Source organism: Solanum dulcamara, chromosome 7 (genome assembly GCF_947179165.1).
Source record: "Solanum dulcamara chromosome 7, daSolDulc1.2, whole genome shotgun sequence".
Taxonomy (NCBI): domain Eukaryota; kingdom Viridiplantae; phylum Streptophyta; class Magnoliopsida; order Solanales; family Solanaceae; genus Solanum; species Solanum dulcamara.
The window spans coordinates 6987055-7009503 of record NC_077243.1 but is presented as its reverse complement, the minus strand read 5'-3'; the positions used below and the strand labels follow the sequence as shown (position 1 = coordinate 7009503).

At 33.7% G+C, this 22449-nt stretch overlaps 2 protein-coding genes across 2 annotated transcripts; one reads left to right on the top strand and one right to left on the bottom strand.

Annotated features, from left to right (window-relative positions):
• Positions 1-9887: 9887 nt before the first annotated feature.
• On the top strand, positions 9888-14447 carry LOC129895765 (SNAP25 homologous protein SNAP33-like). Its single transcript, XM_055971528.1, has 6 exons — positions 9888-10048; positions 10716-11272; positions 11706-11799; positions 11959-12089; positions 13877-13974; positions 14138-14447. Exons 2-6 carry the CDS (start codon positions 10778-10780, stop codon positions 14235-14237), a joined length of 918 nt encoding a protein of 305 aa, XP_055827503.1. The 5' UTR covers positions 9888-10048; positions 10716-10777; the 3' UTR covers positions 14238-14447.
• A 1714-nt stretch (positions 14448-16161) lies between these two features.
• On the bottom strand, positions 16162-16797 carry LOC129895411 (uncharacterized). The gene has a single exon (XM_055971127.1). The coding sequence runs from the start codon at positions 16686-16688 to the stop codon at positions 16422-16424; it is 267 nt and encodes an 88-aa protein (XP_055827102.1). The 5' UTR covers positions 16689-16797; the 3' UTR covers positions 16162-16421.
• Positions 16798-22449: the final 5652 nt, after the last annotated feature.

Here is a 22449-nt window from a genome sequence, read left to right as displayed (position 1 = left end):
TGTAGGGAATATTATGAAATATCTTCCAATATTATCATACCTAAATGTCTAAATTCAATGTATCTAAACATGTTGTAAATCTTGATGCGTATTAAAGATTATCCTAGAACTGCTCGTATCAAGATTGGACAGAGTTGTTATGTGATGCAGCCTCTGATGTGTTCTCAAATTGTTTATTCTTGGTCATCAAATGAAAGTTATTTGAATCTTATTTTTTCCTCTAGCGTGTGGTGTGCGCTGTTCGTGCCTTGTATTAGTGAGAAATGTTATATCATAGTCATAGTATATATCTAGTAATCTATATAGGAGAGTAGTTTGCAATGTGGTTAAGTCAGGTGGCAAGCTATGAAAAAACCACTTGATAATTTTAAGACAAAGTTAATAAAAGTTTTTAATTGAAAAAATGAAAGTATTTGAATTTAAAAATATTAAACTTTTAAAAAAAAAAAGATTACCGATTAGCTTAAAAGTAGAAACATATGGTTGAAGAGTTCTAAATGAACTCTTACTATTTAATAAACTTATCATTTTCAGATATTATAAAATAAATTTAAATATTAAATTAAAAAATAAAAATATAAAAATATAACTAAAAATATGATTGTGTGTCTTTAATAATAATAATAACAAAAAAAAGGAAAGAGAAAGAAGATGAGAAAACGTAGGAAGGGGGAAGGGGTGGGGGTAATCCTATTTTAGAAAAATAACAAATAAAAGAAAGAAAGAACAAAAAAAGATAAATGAGAAAAAAGAGAAAATGTAGGGGAGTGGGAGAGGGAGAGGATATCTTATTAATTCCAAATATTTCTCTCAATTTAAATAGTTAACTATAAGCAAACTATCATTGTATTTAATAAATCAAGAATAAGAGAGTAACAAAAAGATCTTCTTCTTTTTTAAAATGGATATTATATTAAATAAAATTAAAAAAATAATGATAGTAATAATAATAATAAATAAATAAATAGTTATAATAATAATAATAATAATAATAATAATAATAATAATAATAATAATAATAATAATAATAATAATAATAGAAAGATAACTAACAAACAAACAAAATAGAAAGAATAAAGAAAAGAAAATAAATGAGTTAAAAAAAAAGGGTGCGAGGTTGGGGGGAACGCGGGGGAAAAAATACAATTATTATCCTGATTTCAAATTTTAGCTTAGTAGAAAAAATATGCATTTTAATTTAAAAATTAAGGATAAAGAAAAGTAATTAGAAAATCTTCCATTAAAAAAATTAATATAATATTTGAATTTGAATTTAAATGAAATTTGAGTTAGAATTAGGGATGGGTATCGGTCGGTTGGGTTCGATTTCAAGTATTATCGGTTCGATTTATCGATTTTTGGTTTTTAAATATGCTAAACCAATAAGATATTTATTATCGATTTTTGATTTATCGGTTTTCAGTCTTTAACGGTTTAGTTTCCGGTTCAACCAATAAGAAAATGCTTTCAAGAAAAAGATACGACTTCTCCAACAATTTTCGGAATATTGAAATTACCGAAAAAGGAAAAAAAGTTTCTTAAAAAAATTATTCAAATGTTCATCTGATTTAACCTCAATTAGGATGAAATAATCTCTTAATTGTTTATCAGCGAACTCGAATTTACCAGTGAAGTTGAATTTTTTGAGAAAGTGAGTATGGAGAAAAGGAAAATTCAGAAAAGGGAGAAGAGGGAAATAAAAAAGGAGTGAAATCAAATTCACAATTCACAACCCTAACCATCGGCTAACCCTTGTCGTCATCGTTGCAATTTGCAAACCGTAGCTGTAACTGTTCTTGGTTCTTTAGATTTTGAGTTTGACGTTATGAACCTAAAACAGCAAAGCGTAGGGTAAATACATTGTGAACTTTGAAGTAGTGTGAAGTGTGAATTATGTAGGGCACTAATAGTATGATATAATGATTATATATTTATATTAATATTTTATTTAATATTTGTGTATAAGTAAAAATGTCACGACCCAAAATGGGCCATGAGTGGCACCACACTTAACCTCATAGGTGGGAGAACCAATGACATAAACCCAACTTATAAAATATAACAATAACGCGGAAGCTTAATTTATGAGAGTAAGAACTAATAAAACTACTAAAGTCTATTAGATACGTTTTCTCAAAACCTGAAAGTCATCACTTCAAAGACATCTAATTCTAAAATACTAAGTCTGAAAATATCAAATACAAAAATAAATAAATAACTTAATGTGTCCGAAATCTAAGGACATCATGCCATGCCCGAGAGAATTCAACACGAGCTAGAAGGAATAACTCACCCTCGAACCTGATGCGCTGGACACTAGCTAGAGCTGAGGTCGAGTCGAAGTCGATGAAACACTCGCTGCACTCCACAAAATAAAATAAGGAAAAATACAAGTAGATGTCAATACAGGACAACATGTACTAAGTAGGTCTCATCGGCCGGCTCAAAATAGAAATTAATATGCATAAAGTAATAACGGGAAATCAATTATGACACTTAACAGGTGGCAACTGACAAGATCAAGATCAAGTGACAAACAATGAACAATTACATAATCAGTCAATAATATCAAGATCACACATGAGAACTCAGGCCTCCACATCACGCTCTTTTGAAAAATGAGTTATTGGAGATTGGTAGCATTAAGTCATTTTAATTTGTTGTCCTTTAATATTACCGTGTTGGAACGTGACACCCGATCCAATTATACCATGCAAGAATGTGACACCAAATCCAAATATACCTCTTTTGATGGCAAATCTTGATTGACTGATACTAAGAACCGATTCGGAAAAAGAAGAAGCATGGCATGAGATAAGCGATGGAGAAATTTCCGATAGCGAATTACTTGACTCGATGGATGGAGGGAGAGCCCTCCAACTCAAGCACGAAATCAATGTTGAAAGTTATAGAAGTGCTTCTAGATCTCATGGAATAAGGCAAAATTTCAAACAAAATATTGAATCGAATAGAAAAGGGGGAAAAAGTAAAGTCTAAGCGCATATGGAGAAAGCAAAGTGTATCATATCTCGCGCCATCCGAATAAGTTTCAAAGCAAGAAGTACGACGCAACTGAGGAGCCACGTCATCCTCTCTTCAACTGTCTAGTTACTATTATACTGATTTCATTAAGGTAGTAGATTATTCTGATTGAATTTCGAACATCGTCTCCATGCCCAAGAGGGATGGATGTGTTCGCGTATGCATCTATTTTTCTCAATAAAGCATGTTCCCAAAGATGATATTCCACTGCCGAACATTGATTTGCTTGTGTGTCCGACGATCAGCTTATCGCGAAAAGGCTTTTCAAAGAGATATTTGGATTCATCCTTGTCGACAGGAGAAGGGAATAGGCCTTGAGGCCCCCTACTTAAGATTCAATTCATAAGGCTAATTTTATGTTGTCGTGAGGCTTTGGTTAGGCTGACTACTATAGGCCAGCTACTTCTACCTTCTATACTGGCCTTTCCTATTGACTGCTAGGGAGTCTACCCACATTCGAAGAGTGCACTTCTCTACGAAAGGAAAACGGTCTCGGGCGACAAATCAATAGTCGACTCAAGGTGGATAGCAGTGGAGTCAAGAAGCCTGTTAAGAACATGAATCAATTCGTTGGGGCTAAGTCTTTTCTTCCTTCCTTCTCCACGTTAGCTAGGTGATACGCCCCGAATCATCCACCAAAGATGTCACATTTTCTCAGCGGATCTACCACATAGTCTGACGTAAGTTTGGTGACGGAAACTTAGCTATCTTTTGGTTAGATTTTTCGGGGTTGGTTCCTCTACTAGAATAGGTCCCGAATGCCTCACTTTTCTTACTTTCGGTGCTTATCTTCAATTAAAAGATGGTCATCCTCCCTAAGCAAGATCGGTTCAGCAGGCCAATTCACCCATCTTTTGCAGAGTACCAGCGCCAGCTCTATGAGCTTACTGTGCCGGAATGTGACACCTGATCCAAATATACCGTGTCGGAACGTGACACCCAATCCAAATATAATGTGTTGGCTCGTGACACCCGATCCAAATATAGTTAATTTATCATTCTTTATTATTACATTCCACTTCATTAACAATATTTCATTAAGCCTTCTTTATTCAAGACACCATTTTTGATAGGGCAAGTTCAAGATTATGGATTTCATGGTCTTGGGATTTCAGACCAATCACAACAACATATCAACCATCCAAACCACAATAATTAAATGCATAGTAAACTTCACACATTACTCAATGACTATCAATCACTATTAAGAGTCTATCTATGATATAGAATAAATCATAACCTACCTCAACTGAAGAACCTAAGTCAAGCAAGCTAATTCACCGGTGATTTCCCTTTCTTCGATGCCTCAGAACGTTTTCAATCTATCAATTATATAATATTCGTAAGCAACCGAATCTATATATACCAATATTATAAATATGTTTAACCTAAACCCAACAACCCATCCAAATTTATAATCAAATTCATAAATTTTGATACGAACTAATATCTCAAGTCTCATATTCCTAAATCTTAAGTAAGGATTAGGCCTCAATTTCTTTCAATAACACAAATTTAATGATATTCCTCTAATACAATACACCTAATATTTGATTACATATCTCAATATATTAAAACATGAAACATAATATGATAATTAACTGAAAATCATTAAAGGCGAGATATCTATTAGAAAATAGAGGTGGCGCACCATGCAAACAATTTGCAGAACCACCATTTAATAATATTCAATTCCTATCCACCAAATAATAATAATAACAATCTTCCAATGAATCACTACTCCGTGATTGGCATGAATGCCAATAAGCCGTTTTTCCAAGTTCACTAAATTTTTCCTAGCAGATTACGTGCATACACAAAGCAATTTGCAACTCAACTCTTTTTTTTATATCAAGAATAATATAGTATTGAATTCCATGCATTCTACATATATATTAAAGGCTAATTACCTGACCACCTGAAGCATTCGTCGGTCTTCACTGCTAATTGTGTCGCCGTCGTCCGTTCTTTCTCAAACCCTCCTATTTTGTTCTGTCATGTTCTCTTTTCTTTTCTAATTAATTAAGTACTAAAAGTCATAGTCCTACTAAATATTTTAATAAATATGAAATAAGTGGTATAGGAAATTAAATATATTACCACTTTAGCTGATTAATTAAATAAGTTATCTAAATTTACCCCTCAATTAAATAACCATAGTTATCGAATAATCCAAAATACCCATTAAAAATTTATGGGATGAATCTTTTATGAAATAAAAAGCTCTAGTTCTACCTTATGGGTCGTTAAAAAAAAAATAGTAAATTATTATAGTTTTAATGGGTTATTGATTTACCCAATAACCAATATTAAAAACCAATACCGAACCGATAACTCAATAATATCTTTTTTAAAAATCATTAATTAACCGTTAACCCAATAACCCAATAGCAATAAAATGATAACACTTTATCGGTTTGATTTATCGGCCGGTTTGATTTTTGCACACCCCTAGTTAGAATAAAGTTCTACCTTCTTAACCTTTCTTATACATACTCCTGCAATTGTATGTAATATTAAGCTTTCTTCTCTTTTTTTGTTATTGACCATTAATTTTATTGATTAATATATTTACTACATTCTTCATTTTCTAAAAACTCTGTATGTTTTAATATTTTAATTTTTATATGTAGTTGAGCAATTGTCGTACTACAGGCTAATATTTTTGCTATTATATATAGGTTCGAATTGAAGTAAGTAATTTGTTTTGTTCTTATTTTGTTTGTTTGTTTTTTGATAACCTTTTATCAAAAATTTTAGTCAAGCATTTTAGCTTTTTAAATGCTAGCTTTTGTTATTATTTTTATATTATTATTTTATTAAAATAAGTATTCATATATTTTTTGTATGTGTGTGGTAATCTATTTATTTAGTCAGATGTTGCATGAGATTTTGAATGAAGACAAGAAGATTGAGAAACTGGTAATTCAATAACTTTTGTTCACGTGAAAATTTTTCTTATATATTTCCTATTGACCTATTTAAGGTGTTTTTTTCATAACATTTACATAATCGATTTTCTATGCATTTTATTGATTAACATTGAATTTTAATAGCCTATTCTATCCACACGTTGCATATGTAAGTAGTTTTTTTAAAGTTGAATTAATATGAGTGAAGTGTTCTAAAAAATATATATTTAATAGTACATAATTTGAAACTATATAATAAGTCTGTATTTAAATTCAGACTCTTTGAATTTTGATAATCTTATCAGATATACAAATCATTTTGAAACTTACCACTAATTTCAATTTATATTTGAGTTATATATTTGTAATAGATACTAAGTTGGTGAGAATTCTCCTAACATTATAAAGAAAAAATCGTAAGTTCCTCAATTTATCAGAAAAATAGTGTAGTTATCTCCAAAATAATGAATTCAATGAGCACTAAAATATAAAAATTTAAGTAACTTAAATTTAAACTCAACATTTTATATACTGAAATAAAAAAAAAATAAGAAAATTCAACTACTTATTACATGTAACACACACACAAAAACAAAAAATTCAAAATCAAACTAGCAAAAAGTAATTAAAATATAGTAGAAAAATATACGTAAAGAAGGGGGCGGGGGGAGATAATACTTTAAAATATAATAAAGTAATTAGATAATACACATATTATTGTCCATAAAATTTTAAATTAAAAAGATGTGAATAACAAAATAAAAATTCAAAAAATTAGAAATTCACGAGTAAACAAAATAACTAGATTTGATTTATATTAATAAGAAGAGCACTTGATAATTATATATTAACAATTTAAAACATAATTCGCTATCTCTATTCATATAGATTTTTTATTTTTTCTCCCTATAATTAATTAAAATAACAAATACTATGTTTGCTAGTTTCCTGGAAGGTGGTTGGAAACTAGCAAACAGATCAGCTTAGTAGATAAGAATTAGGGTTTCGGGATTCGTACACCCAAGCTTCCCCTTATACTCCACAAGCCGGTGACGTTGATAACTATCTTTGAATCCATCAAAACTGGGATTTGGAAGATAAAACCTTGGAAAAACCTCTTCCCCATTATAGTTTAGAGCCATCACCTGACCATCATCTACTTTGAAATAAATCAAACCACCTGCATGTACTGCTGGAGCAAACATGTCAAACAGGGGAAATTGAGGAAACAACAAATCTTTTGCTCGCCTCCACTCCCAATAATCTGAATCAAAAACCTCACAATGGTTGTAATAGAGCCCCATTTTCATATAATGATTATTAGTAGTCCGAGGGGACGACAACCTTATAATCTTGAAGTGGAGGGGATTTGATCTCAGCACAATAAGAGCAACTTTCACGGTAGCATAACGGGTTTTTGGATTAGGAAGTTTCACCCATTGCTTAGTGATAGGCTTACAGATGTGAAATCTATAGTCATGGAAGGTGGTTGGAAACCGGTTGAGAGTGTTTTTTTTTCAAATTAAAGTTCTTCTATTCACAAAAAACTTTAGTCTTACCAAAAATCTAAGACCCAATTTCCGTTCCTTTTTGTTCATTTTTTCCTCTCCCTCGTGTGACCCACAACAACAAACATATATTAGGTAGCCCAACTTATTTTTTTGCCTCTATTTTTAAATAAGTTAAGTCAAATATATTCAATAATTATTTTTAGCTTATTTTAAGCACAAAATGATTTTAAGTTGATCAGTTAAACACTCAAAACGGCTGAAAATAACTTACAAGTCAATCCAAACTGTGTCTAAAAACAAACTACCTACTCTCTTGAAAGCATTTTGGTTGGGGTTAAGACAAAACAGATTACATTGGACGGAATTTCAAATGGAGAGTCCACATTCTTGGCCATATACGAAGAGACAAGATTCTTCTGGGGAGATGAAAGATCAGAATGAGCAAGTGCAAAGAGCTACTCTATTAATGTAGTAAAGTTGTGGCTTGTGGGTATAAAAATCGATGGATCACACATTTGGAAACAAAAACTGAGGGGCAGGCCTGACTCTTTAGAAAGTAATGAATTGTTAAAAGAATGAAGTATAAATATAACAGTAAACGAGGAACGACACCAAATTCATTGTGCCCTCTAGGAACATGCCATCCAATTGAATTTTTTTTTTATTCATCTTACTATTAAATAACTCATAATCAGATCTTAGTTTGAAACTTAAGGGGTTTCTGAAGAGCTCTATGTATAGTGGAAATTGCGGAAAAGAACAAGGAAATTTTGGTAAAAGATAAAAAGGTCCCAACATTTATGTAGCTTTTGGTCAATTGGTCCTCCCGGTTTGTACTCAAAGATCATGCCGAATCCTATATCAAAGTCTTCCATATCAAAACTTCAACAACTCAAATTTCTACTTCAAAACATATGGCCAAACAAAAGCATTGTGCTAGAAATAGAAGTAGAATCTCAAAGAACTAAAAATGTCCAAACACAATTTCAAAAACTGAAAGCCAAATGGAAGCTAATGCAGTGGAAATCGTAGTAGAATCTCAAATAACTCAACATGGATGCAACAATTCTACGACAATCAATGTAATTAAAAGTTAGCAAAATTGCTTGTAGCAGGAACTAACAACCTGCAAACCGTGGCTCGCCTTTATATATACAAAGTTAGCAAAAAAAATTTAATGTATATATAGAAAAGAATTTACACGAGATTCAATTCGAACCACGTAGCTCTAGCTAAGTTAGCCATTAATTAGAAATCAAGTCATGATGCGAGATTTCTTCGATACCGTGTTGTACGTGACAAGTCAGTATTAACAGTAGTCCGGCATAAAGGGCACGTCTCTTTATCTTCTAACCAACGACGAACACAAGCAACATGAAATCCATGGCAGCAAGGGTGAAGAATCGCACAAATCTCCCCTATTTTAATTTCCGCTATACAAATTGAACAATCACTGTTTTTCACTACATCGCAAATACCAATCGCTACTTCACCAGCTCCATTTTCCGGCGGACATGAGGAGATTCCATCGGCGGCATTATTCGAATGTGGCGGCGATTCTTCGGCGCAACAAACGAATTTTTTCTTCAATATGATGATAAATGGGACAAGCAAAATGGCAAAAGTGATGAGGAAGATATAACTTCCGTTGATATTTGGCATCGATTTGAAGATATGGAAGAAGACAAATTAAAGCAATTTGTTAACAATGGATCATTTGCTGAAATTATTGGACTTTCCTTTTCTTTTTCTTTTTTCTTTTCTAAATTATTATGAAAAAATTGGTAATAATTAATTAATTTTTGTTGACGTGGAGCGGGTCAGGTCTTACGCAATATGGAGAAGAAACGGTCCAATTTGCCCAATTGGCAAAGTCGTCCTATACACGCTTATTTTATTATTTTATTTATTATTCTTTTTTTTTTAACAAATTGAAAGTTCATATAATTTTTTCCGGCACCTCCGAGAATTGTAGTGCATTAAATAAATTTGCTCATATACAATAACTTGCAAATTACACGAAATATAAAACTATATTAGACAAGTCAAGTGTAATAAATTCGAGTGAGACGGCATTCACGACGAAATCCATCCATGACTTCCCTTTGGAAATACCCAACACTATTCACCAACCCTTTTTCGGTAATATATCTCAAAATATAATTTCTTCCTAAAAAGTTATGTTAATGTTTGTATTATTTTTATTTGACATATTATATAAATATGACTTATATCTTTATTATTTTATAAATAAGCATTTTAACTATTCAAAATTTAAATAAATAAACACATTCGTCCTACATGATAATTTTATATCTTATTTCACATAAAATACGTGTATCTGCTTATTCAATTTTGTCCACCCAATAAAAGTTAAAAAGACATATTTCATTTTATTTGCATGCTTCTTGACACATTAAATATATAGGTGTTCCCACTTTCGAATTTAATAGGCTCCTCTATTTCTCTCTTTGCCCCCCTCTCTCTCTCTTTCTAGATTTTCTCGGTGGATTGGTTCTCTGAGAGAGGGGCGTTAATCTCGGTGCTCCAAAATCCTAATCCACAGTGTTCCTTCATTTGCAGGTATTTTTCATCTTTTTATTCATCTGGGTCTCTTCAAATCGCAAAGCTTATTGTACTGATTTGCCTTTTCCTTTTTGCTGTGATTTATATCTCAACTTTCTTTTCCGAAATTATCACTTGCGGCTATCTTTTCTACTCTTTAGTGAAATAATCTGCACTTTTGTCTTGATTTCTGGGTTTTTGAGGATTCAGTATGAAGGAATACGGCAGATTAATTGGGATTTTTCTTGATCCTTCATTTGATTTGGGGGAAAAAAGGGATGGAACTGTAAAAGGAGTTGCATTTAGAACCGGACATGATATTCCTTGAATATTCAGATCATTGTTGTAAGACGGTTTTTGGTGGGTGTTTTGGTCCCTTTTTGATTCCCTTTCTGTAAGTACCCTTCAGAACCCAAAAATGGACCCTTTATTGTTCTTGTTCAGAATATACTAATAACTACTAGTTTATGTGCTTAAATCTTGGAATTTAAGTCTTGAGTGTTCTTGTCATAGTTTCTGCATTTTCGAAAGCGGTTTGTGAATCTTTGTAGAATCCACCAACTTTCACTTTCAATGTTTGTCAGCAGTATGGTCAAGTGAATTTTCTCGTTATGGATGATTCTTGATAACTAATTTGAACTGTTATAAAACACTGTTGATAGCTTTGTCTTGCTTTTTTCTCCAGGTACATTCCCTAATTAGTTGAATATTTCCTACCAAAGCAAGGTTACCTCTTATCCTTCGAAAATGTTCGGGCTAAAGAAGTCGCCCTTGCATCGGAGTGCTAGGAATCACTCTGTGAATCCTGGATTCAATGGTTATTCGAGTTCTAATCCTTTTGATTCTGACAACGAATCTGACAACAAGCAAACTATAAAACCTGCTAGGAGAACTTCATCAGAGCCTTCTCTAATTAGCCCACACTTGAGTACAAACCCTTTTGATGATGATGATATCAAACGGACTCATTCATCTGCATACTCTGCGACATCAACAGAAAGAAACAGATACAAGAATGATTTCAGGGACTCTGGAGGATTTGAGAACCAAACTGTACAGGAGTTGGAAAACTATGCAGTACACAAGGCTGAAGAGACAACGAAGACTGTTAACAACTGCGTGAGGATTGCAGAAGACATCAGACAAGATGCAACAAAAACTGTAATCGCCTTACATCAGCAGGGTGAACAAATTACAAGATCCCACCTAACTGCAGCTGACATTGAGCATGACCTTAGCAGAGTATGGTTTTTAAGTCTTGCATTTTGTAGTTTGCAAAAGAAGAACTTGTTGTGGATTAGCATTACCCGTTATATCATCATGGACTACCAATAACCATCTGTCATTCTTGCTTTTGCAAATTTTCATTCTTCAGTCATTTCATTGAACGGTTCATAATATTGTTGAAATTTATGCTGAATGGTAGGTTATTTCCTTGATCATTTTGAGATGAAACTTTACATAGTCTTTAGCAGGGCATATAGATTTTGTTTAAACTTTTATAATGCATACATAAACTAGTCTGCTTCAACCCGTTCCACCTCCTTAACCTACATTTGCCTCATAACTACAAAATTCTTTGTTACCACTTTCTTGATCTGGAAGATTTTATCTGTTATTTCCTTCTGATATTGTGCTTATCATCTGGAAACTAAAGCTTCAAATTTAATTATAGGGTGAAAAACTTTTGGGTACTCTTGGAGGCTTTTTTTCTAAGACTTGGAAGCCTAAGAAGATACGCTCAATTACAGGGCCAATAATTACTAGAGGTAACTCATCAGATTTTGTTCTTGCTCATCAAGTATGCTTTGGTGTTTGTGAGCAGGGAAAGAAAAAACTAACAGGGCATTAAGATATAGAAGGCATTAAAAAAATATGGGGAGGTCGTGGCTATTGAGAAAACTGCTGATTATCTGTTATTGTGGCAGATGATCCAGTTCAAAGAAGGGGTAACCACCTGGAGCAGAGAGAAAAGTTGGGGTTGAGCTCTGCACCTAAGGAACGCTCGAGTTCACGAACACCACCTCAAGAACCTACTAATGCACTGCAGAAAGTTGAGGTACATACATGTTACTTGAAACAATAAAGACTGGTATTAAGAACTCCTTTAAATAAATGGTTCAGAGAATTGATACTGGCTCTAGGCTGTTGCATGTTAGGAAGATAAAACTTTGGGACAAAATAGTGACTGGCATTAAAATTTCCTTTATATAAATGGTTCAGAGAATGATATTGGCTCTAGGCTGTTGCATAATAGGAAGATAAACTTGCTCTCACTTATGCTTCCAAGTCTTAAAACAAGTTGATTGGGTCTATCGTTGGGCTCACATTGCTTATGAAGTAAGGTTAGCAATCTCTGAAGCTTAGTCACCTCTCAATTCTGGAAATTCGTCCTGAATTTCAAATCCCAATAAGACCCAACCTCTTGTGTCCCCTAACCTGTTGGACAGTCCATTCCCTTTGGCAAGCGACCCTAAACAGAACAGGGATTTTAGTTCCCCTTTATTTGAATGAGCAAAGCAAATTAGTTTGATAGTACCATAATTCGTCAACAATTTGACTAATAATTGTGCACTTTGCAAAACCTAGATGTAAAAGCTTAGAATTTGCGAAATACCGGACGATGGGGTGGGGTTGGAGAAAGCTTCACCGCACCACGTATGACCAATTTGATTCAACATCGTCTTTTGTTGCATGGCTGCTGACTTAGCAGCAGTTGGTTTGTTATAGGTTTAGTAATTGTTTGGATTTGGAAATCATTTTCTATTTTCATATCTATGGGAATGTCCTCATTCTAATTTTTTTTTTTGAGTCGAGGGTCTATCGGAGGGGTAGGGTTTAGGTTTGCGTACACCTCACCCTCTCCAGATTCCACTCGTGGGACAACACTAGGTATTTTTTATTTTTTATAACCCCTCCCTGAGCTTCCACCCTCTTTGCTCCCTTGGAGATTTGAACCCTCAATTTTAGGTTTGGAGGTGAGGGGTACTTACCATCCGAGCAACTCTCTCTTGTCAATACTAGGTATGTTGTTGAGTTTATTTCTAGTGTTCTTAGAGAACTTGTTTCTTGAGTTGAAAGTCCTGATTCCAGATTGTAAAGCAGAATAACATTTGATGATTTATAGAAACCCTACTCCTTTCTAGATAGGGAGGAGTGGAGGTCGCGTATTAGAGTAGAAGGCTAGTAGGAGTGGAGTATTGTCTTGGAGTGCATAAGTTTAGGCTTGTTAGTGTCTATCGTAGTACTAGTCTTATCCTTGTAGTTCTTGCCATATGTTGTGTATTTTGTTTAGATTATCTCATATTGCGCCATTATTATTGCTTCCTTCTCGTGGACTTTACACTGCTTTCATTATTATCGACTATGTTTTTCACTGTTTTTTTCTTAATTTATGTGGGTTTGATGCATTTGAGCCGAGTGTCTTTCGGAAACATCCTCTCTGCCTCTTCGAGGTAGTGTTAAGGTCTTCGTACACTCTATACTCTCCAGACCCCACTTGGTGGGATTACACTGGGTATGTTGTTGTTGCTACTGCTTTCTAGCTTCAACTATTAGCTAAAATATAAGGAATTAGAGGATAAGGAAAAGTTACATTTGACAGAGGACTTCATGGGCTATATCTCCACCTTTTTTTCCAGGGTATTGGGAAGGAGTATTCTATTTGTGTTTCCTTGTGGAATGAAAGAGTGGATCTGCTCGGAGGGGTAGAGAAATAAGTGATCGTGAGTTGGACAATGGAGAGAATCCCTCTTGCATCTCATTAAACTACAGAAGAACCTCTTTTGTTAACGCATTAAGGGAAAGCGATGGAAACAACTCTAAACCATTTTGAAATTTTGACAGGTTGAGCACGCGAAGCAAGATGACGCATTATCAGATCTCAGTAACCTGTTAGGAGAGCTCAAACATATGGCTATTGACATGGGGTCTGAAATCGAGAGGTTGGTATTCAAGATAGTGAAATCTTCTTTAAAAGGATCATAAGCATCCTTGCTCTTTTCCCCTGCCCCTTTCCTCTTCTTATTGTACTTTCAAGTTTCATGTACTATGTTATTCCTCTTAATCACTTCTAAGAATTTCTGCATATGTTGTTGGATATTGCAGGCAGAACAAATCCCTGGATCATTTTCAAGATGATGTAGATGAGCTCAATTTCCGAGTTAAAGGGGCCAACCGGCATGGTCGCCACTTACTTGGAAAATAACCTAGCATTTATCTCATCTATTAGCACTAGATATTAGCGTGCTCATGCTTTTCTTTTTTACTTTGTTATTTCTACTCCTCTGAATTCTTCATAATGCCAATTTTTTCATCTGTTACTTCTGAAGTTTTTGTACACGGGTGAAGATCAGATATTAATTTCCTGGTAATTATGTTGCAGATCAACAGATTTGTTGAAATTTACTTATTTCAATTTTCTCGTTTTCCCATTTTGCACCTTTAGAATTGGTGCCATTTGGTCCCCGATTCATCCTCATATTGTCAGTTACTGAAGGATACCAAGCGTATTATACCTTATTAACATTCCGTGCACCATTTTGCACAAATGAGAATTATTCTTGTTGCTTTCCAAGATTAAACGCCGTAGGATTCCATTTCATGCACACAAGATATAAAGCAATTGAAATACCAGTAACGGGGCGCACACTGGAAAAAAGAAGAAATTTTCATATAGAGAATGCCTTCATAGCTTTTGTTTATTGGAGCAAGAACTCTATAAAGCCATTGCTATTAAGATCTTTGTGTGGTCACAGTAAAATTGCTGTATTCTCTGTAGAGTAACATACACTTGAGGCATACTGTAACTTGGTTTAGAGGGAATTTGCCATCATCATATTGAGCATAAATTGGCAAGATAAGCTGGTTAGAGCCCTTCTCATCGTTTTTGAAAACAATATTGAGAAAAGACATTTGGATAAAGAAGAGAGAAGTTATGGAAAACAGTCGTTATGCGTCATCTGGTCCATGAGAAAACAAGAAAGGATGAGCTAAGCAAAGGCAGTGGTTTTCAGAGTTAGACTTCTCTTACTGTGGTTCACCTAAACAAACAGACAAGGAGGCTGAAAGTTTGAGAAGGGGCATGGAAAAAGGACGTATACGCATCCAAAAAAAAAGTAAATTTCTTGTCAACCTAATTTAAACAGAGGATGATAATGAAATCGAGAAAGATAGAGATGTTGTAACCTTCTGTGTTTTGGCCTTTCCCTTTCAATTGCTATTCTTCCAACTTCTTTAATCCAAGTGAGGACTTACATATACTCCTATGACAGAAAGATCACTCCACATGACAAACATGAGTGCACCTTTGTTCAATTCTCCAAGTGTCCAGATACTCGAAAACCTCAACAACATTATCAACAACAACATATCCAGTGAAATCCCACAAGTGGTGTTTGGGAAGGGTAGGATGTACGCAGACCTTACCACTACCTCATGGATATAGAGAGGTTGTTTCCAAAAAAACCTTGGCAACCTCAACAACATTATCACAAACTATAATTTCTAGGTTCAAGTACTTCTTAAAGCTACCCTCAGTAGTTGGTTAAAGCTGCTAAGGTTTTAGTAGTTTGCCTTCGGTCATCAAGGCAAACTCAACTTCTGCACTGCTTTGTTACTTTTGGCCATGCAGTTTCCTTATCCCGCATAATATCAAAAGTAACAAACTTAAGCAGAACACACTGCTAATTCTACAGTGCTTATACAACAAACAAGTGCAACATCAGCTAAATCTGAATCAAGTTACTCCCACAGTCACTCAGTCAACAAACTGATGAACTTAACCGAATCCATGTACACAAACAATCTGGAAACCAAGAGCTATGATAGATGGCCAGCCAACAATGCCATAAGGGCATACAATACAGCAACCAGCAATTCACCGGGCACATGAAAACAACAATCTCTAATCTATCTACCAAAATATTGTTTATCAAATTGTGCTAAGATTCACCGGGCAGATGAAAACAACAATCTCTAATCTATCTACCAAATATTGTTTATCAAATTGTGCTAGCAATCTAGTATTCACCGCGCACATGAAAACAACAACCTCTAATCTATCTACAAAATATTGTCTATCAAATTGTGCTAAGCTAACAAAAGCATTCAAGTCAAAACAAGGTTAGATCTTTATGGAAAATCGTTTCTTTCAAATACATAACCAAGTACTATCAGTTAAAGAACATCAACAATACAGGGTAGTGACATTCATCACATTTGATATTTGATGATACAAAAAAGAGAACCAAAACCCTAGGGCTTTCTACAAAACACCATTCATAACTCAAGAGATTCACATCCATCATTGCTGAACTATTCAACGTTCACATAATTATTCTATTGTTTTAATTATCAAAAAAGGATTAAAAATGACGAAAATTCAATGGAGTTACTGGTTCAATTCCATAACGCTCTTGACTTTGGGTGCGTAGAGAGAGTAAACTACGGCCTGTCTCTTGGCGACCTCGAGCTGGGCCCTACCATCGGAGAAAACAGCGGTGACCTTAGAAGGATCTGAGAGGTCTTTGTTCTGGCGAAACCCATCGATTGTTCGGCGCTTAGTGTATTCCCTAACGTTGTAATCGGGAAACTCACGCGCCGTACGTAGAAGTGACCGGAAAAGAGTAAGGACTTCCCGGCGTGACGGCGATGCCATTTTTTTCTACAAGGTTTTCAGGAGTACGATTGTGTTTGTCGATGCGGCGCTGAGGTTTATCAAGAAAAATCTCAGGTTCTAAAACCAAAAAAGAAAAATATTTTCAATATTCCACATTTGGTCCCTTACATATCGAGCAATCATTTTTGGTGCTACAAATCATTATGACATTTTCACTCGTTATTTTTTGTCGGTTCCAACTAATTTTTAATTGTTATAAAATAAAATAAAATAAAATAAAATAAGAGAAAGAGAGAGTTCGTATCAGCGTATCCATATTATTGTGCTAACACAGCTATTTATAGACAATATAGAAGGTAGAAAGCAAAATTGAAATTTGCTAACAATTGGGCAAGTTGGATGGGCCCCACATGGGAAAATGACATCCATTATTACTTTTTAACACTCCCTCTTGAATGTTCATATAAAAAAAAATCTAGTGAAAGAACAAATATCCTGAACACCCATATATATTGTGTCTCGTTAAAATCTTACTAGGAAAAATCCAGTGGAAAAAATCCTAGTGAAAGAAAAAGAGTACACACATCTAGTAATACGCCTTGAATGTTGTCTCATTAAAAACCTTACCAGAAAAATCCGGTGGGACAAAATCATGGTTAAGGAAAAAAGAGTACAATGCGTATTTTACTCCCCCTGATGAAAACTTCATTTGATATTTTGGAGACGACGCATTCCAATCTTATATCTTAGTTTCTCAAAAGTTGATGTTGGTAATGCCTTTGTAAATAAATCTGCAAGATTATCACTTAAATGAACTTGTTGTACATCAATATCACAATTCTTCTAAAGATCATGTGTGAAGAATAATTTTGGTGAAATATGTTTCGTTTTGTCTCTTTTTATGAAGCTACCTTTCAATTGAGTTATACTCGCAGCATTGTCTTCAAATATAACTGTGAGTACTTTGACATCATTTTTCAGGCCGCATCTTTCTTTAATGAACTGTGTCATCGATCTCAACCACACACATTCTCTACTTGCTTCATGAATTGCTGTTATTTCAGCATGATTTGAAGAAGTAGCAACAATAGACTGCTTTGTAGATCACCATGATACAACAGTTCCTCCGTGTGTAAATAGATAGCCTGTTTGAGATCGAGCTCTATGTGAGTCTAATAAATAACCTGCATCTGCATAACCAAAAAGGTCTACATAACTTTTGTTAGTATAAAACAAACTCATATCAATAGTATCTTTTAGGTATCGCAAAATATGTTTGATACCGTTCTAATGTCTTCGCGTTGGGGATGAATTATACTTTGCCAGCAAATTAACAGAAAATGTTATATCAGGTATGGTTGCATTAGCAAGGAACATAAGTGTACCAATAGCACTGAGATATGGTACTTCAGGACCAAAAAGTTCTTCATGCTCTTCTAGAGGTCGAAATGAATCTTTTTCCACTTCAAGTGATCGAACAACCATTGGAGTACTTAATGGATGTGTTTTGTCCATGTAAAATCTTTTTAAGATTTTCTCAGTGTAGGCAGATTGGTGGACAAAGACCCTGTCTCCTAAATATTCAATTTGCATACCTAGATAAAGTTTCGTCTTTCCAAGGTCTTTCATCTCAATTTTTTTTTTAGATATTCAATCGCCTTTTAAACCTCTTCAGGGGTTCCAATGAGAGTTATGTCATCAACATAATCGGCGAGTATAACAAACTTTGATTCCATTTTCTTAATAAAAATACATGGACAAATGACATTATTTATATAACCTTCATTTATCAGGTACTCACTAAAATGATTATACCACATACGCCCTGATTGTTTCAGACCATATAATAATTCTTATTGTTTCATTGAGTACATCTCCCGAGACTTAGTACATGTTTCAGGCACTTTTAATTCTTTTGAGATTTTCATGTAAATTTCACTATCAACTGAACCATAAAGGTAAGTTGTAACTACATCCATTAGATATATTTCAAGATTTTTATATACAGTTAAACTGATGAGATATCGAAAAGTTATTCCATCCATAACAGGAGAATATGTTTCTTCATAGTTGACCCTGGGTCTTTGAGAGAATCCTTGTGCAACAAAACGTGTCTTGTATCTTACAATTTCATTTCTCTCATTTCATTTTCGCACAAAAACCCATTTATAGCCAACTGATTTTACACCTTCAGGGGTTTGGACTACAGGTCCAAGACTTTCACTATCTTGCATGAGATTAAGTGCAACATTATATGCAAAAATATTATCCATCGTAATTTTCGATCGATCTAAATTTATCTCATCACCGATAGAACTTGTTGAAAGTTCTTCATTCACTTGAGTCTTAGGTTCATTGATTTCTTCGAAAATAATAAGATTACTCAAATCTTGACCTTTTTCAAGAGGTTCTTGTGTAGTATCATCTTTATTATTCATCACACTTCTCTTTCTAGGAATTTTATCCTTTGAACCCAGTGGCCTACCATGCTTCAGGCGTGTTTGGGATTTAGAAGCTATGATACTAGTAGATGGTCCTTTTGGGACATCAATTCGGATAGACATATTCACTGCAGGGATATTGACTTAGTTATTCATTTCAAATCAGTAAATGCATTTGGCATTTGATTTGCTATTTTCTGTAAGTGGATGATCTTCTAGACCTCCTGCTCATATGTGCGGGTACGTGGATCAAAATGAGATAGTGATGAAATTTTCTACGCAATTTCTTTTTCGATTCCTTTTTATCTCCCCCTAATGACGGAAAAATTATTTCATCAAACCGACAATCTGCAAATCAAGCAGTGAATAAGTTTCCAATCAACAGTTCAAGGTATCGAATTATAGAGGGTGAGTCAAACCCAACATATATGTCCAATCTTCGTTGAGGGCCCATCCTTGTACGTTGTGGTGGGGCTACAGACACGTATACCGCACAATAAAAAATTCTTAGATGGGTTATAGTTGACTCATGTCCAAATACTAATTGTGACAGAAAGTATTTGTTATAATGTGTCGGTCTGAGACGTACAAGTGTTGCTGCATGTAAGATAGCATGACCCCAAACGGTAATTGGCAATTTTATTTTCATTAGTAGAGGTCGTGCTATCAATTGTATGCACTTTATAAATGACTCTACAAGGCTATTTTGAGTATGAACATGAGCAACATGATGTTTAATTTTTATCTCAATTGATAAGCAATAATCATCAAAAGCTTGGGATGTAAATTCTCCAGCACTATCAAGGCGAATAGCCTTAATTGGATAATCTAGGAATTACGCCCTTAATCTTATTATTTGTGCTAATAACTTCGCAAACGCCAAGTTGCGAGATGATAAAAGACCCACATAAGACCATCTAGATGATACATTTATTAAGAACATAAAATATCTAAACAATCCACTAGTTGGATGAATAGGTCCACATATATCTCCATATATACGCTCTAAAAAGTCAGGAGATTCGATGTCAATCTTTAGGGTCGATGGTCTGGCAATTAATTTTCCTTGATAACAAGCAGCACATGAAAATTCATCATTCGTAAGAATCTTCTGGTTCTTTAACAGATGTCATGTTTAATTTTCAAGGATTCGTCTCATCATTATTGATCTAGTATGACATATTCGATCATGTCATAACACAAATATATTTAGATCAATAAACTTCTGATTTACGATCATATGTGTTTCGATTGCACTAATTTTTGCATAATATAAGCAGACAACAAAGTTGATAATTTTTTAAAAATATACTTTTGGCTTGAGACACTCTTGGTTATATCAAGATATTCAGTATTCATTTCATTTAGTGTCTCAACATGATATCCATTTCTGCAGATATCTTTAAAACTTAACAAGTTTTTTGGGGATTTAGAAAAGAATAATGCATCGTCTATAACAATCTTTGTCCCCTTAGACAAAAATATAGTAGCTCTTCCAGAGCCTTCAATCATTTTTGAATTACCAGAAATTGTAGTAATATTTGCTTTTCTTCTAAGCAAGTTTGAAAAATATTTCTCGTCTTTAAAAATAGCATGAGTTGTTCCACTATCAATTACACAAATATCCTCATGATTGATCATTGATCCAAGTAAAATTTGAGGCATATTCATATTTTTTTTCAAAAAGAAATAAAGTAAATATTATAATCAATATATGGCTCATTACACAAATTTTATTTATTTACATGGACTAGAAATATTATTTAGTACACACAAATAAAAAGAAAATTATTTAAATATTATTAGGCTTATCAATATTCATATTGTCTTTTGAAAAAATAAAGAAATCAGCTATATCTAGATGCATATGCTCAATATTATCTTCAGAGATAAAGTTTGTCTCTGATTATTTTTTGCTCTCTTCAAGGATGCCTGATATAATTGAACCAGACGTTTTGATGACCGACAAGTCTGCGATCAGTGTCCCATACCTCCACATCTATGATATAAACTTTATGAATTTTTCTTTGTTAAAGATTCTGTTTTTTCACTCTTCTTTTTGTACTGCTGATCATTTTTTGGTGTCAGCCGAACATTATGATTATAATTTCTTTTTTGACCACGACCACTATGGGGCCATGACCTCTTTCTCATTAGTTATAATTTTTCTAATTCACTTCAGGGAGTGGAAAAGAACCAACAGACAGATTATCATGATTTTTCATTATCAGTTCGTTATGGCGCTCAGCAATTAGAAGGTGAGAAGGTAATTTAGAATATTTTTTAAACTCTTTTTCGTGATATTGCTGCTGGAGGAGCATATTCGCGGGTGGAAATTTGGAGTATGTTTTTTTCAAGTTTATCTTGCTCAGTGATTTCTTCTCAGCATAAATTTAACTGAGCTATAATTCTAAACAAGACAGAATTATATTCAGTTATATTTTTAAAATTCATTAATCTCAGATTTAGCCAATCATGACGTGCCTGTGGAAAGATGACCAACTTCAAGTGGTCATATCTTTCTTTAAAATTCTTCCACGGTTTAAGGGGATCCTTTAATGTAAGGTACTGTAATTTTAATCCCTCGTCAAGATGGTGACGGAGAAATATCATGGCTTTGGCACGGTCTTGATTAGATGTTGTATTTTCATCTTTAATGTTGTCTGTCAAACCCATCGATTCTAGATGTATTTCTGCATCAGGTATCCATGATGAGTAGCCTTTTTCCAGATATGTCAAGAGCAACAAATTCAAGTTTAAAAATATTAGACATTTTAAGAAAATAAAATTCTTACCCATTTTGTTACCTTCTTAAAAATATAGTTCAAAACGATGGAGGCTCATGTTGATAACGTATTATAAAATAAACTAATTTCACAAAATAAGGAGAAAAATAAAATAAGAGAAAGAGAGAGATCAGAGAGAGAGTTCGTATCAGTGTATCCCTATTATTTTGCTAACACGGCTATTTTAGCCAATATAGAAGGTAGAAAACAAATTGAAATTCACTAACAATTGGGCAAGTTAGGTGGGCCTCACATGGAAAAATGACATCCATTATTACTTTTTAATATTAATATTATATTATATTAAATGCTTTTTATAACAATATTTTGTTCCAACAATCTAGGGCGGATTTAGAAGATGTAAGGAGGTTCATCGGATCCTTATACAAAAAGTTATACTATATATATAAGATATTTTTTAAAATTTTATATATGATTTTGAATTCCTCAATAGAAGACTAAAAATTGACTAAGTAATTTAGTTCCAAATTCAAATTTGAGACACTACATCCCACTAATAATCCTTGACGTACTCTTGATTGGAAAATTTCCTTTACTGCAAAGGAAGAAAAA

What these genes read in the sequence shown, in the direction of transcription:
- LOC129895411 (XM_055971127.1), bottom strand. Translation starts at nt 16,688, where the DNA reads ATGGCATCGCCGTCACGCCGGGAAGTCCTTACTCTTTTCCGGTCACTT.
- LOC129895765 (XM_055971528.1), top strand. Translation starts at nt 10,778, where the DNA reads ATGTTCGGGCTAAAGAAGTCGCCCTTGCATCGGAGTGCTAGGAATCAC. An exon ending in TTGAGCATGACCTTAGCAGA is followed by an intron (nt 11,273 to 11,705) that starts GTATGGTTTTTA and finishes ATTTAATTATAG; the next exon opens with GGTGAAAAACTTTTGGGTAC. An exon ending in ATGCACTGCAGAAAGTTGAG is followed by an intron (nt 12,090 to 13,876) that starts GTACATACATGT and finishes AAATTTTGACAG; the next exon opens with GTTGAGCACGCGAAGCAAGA.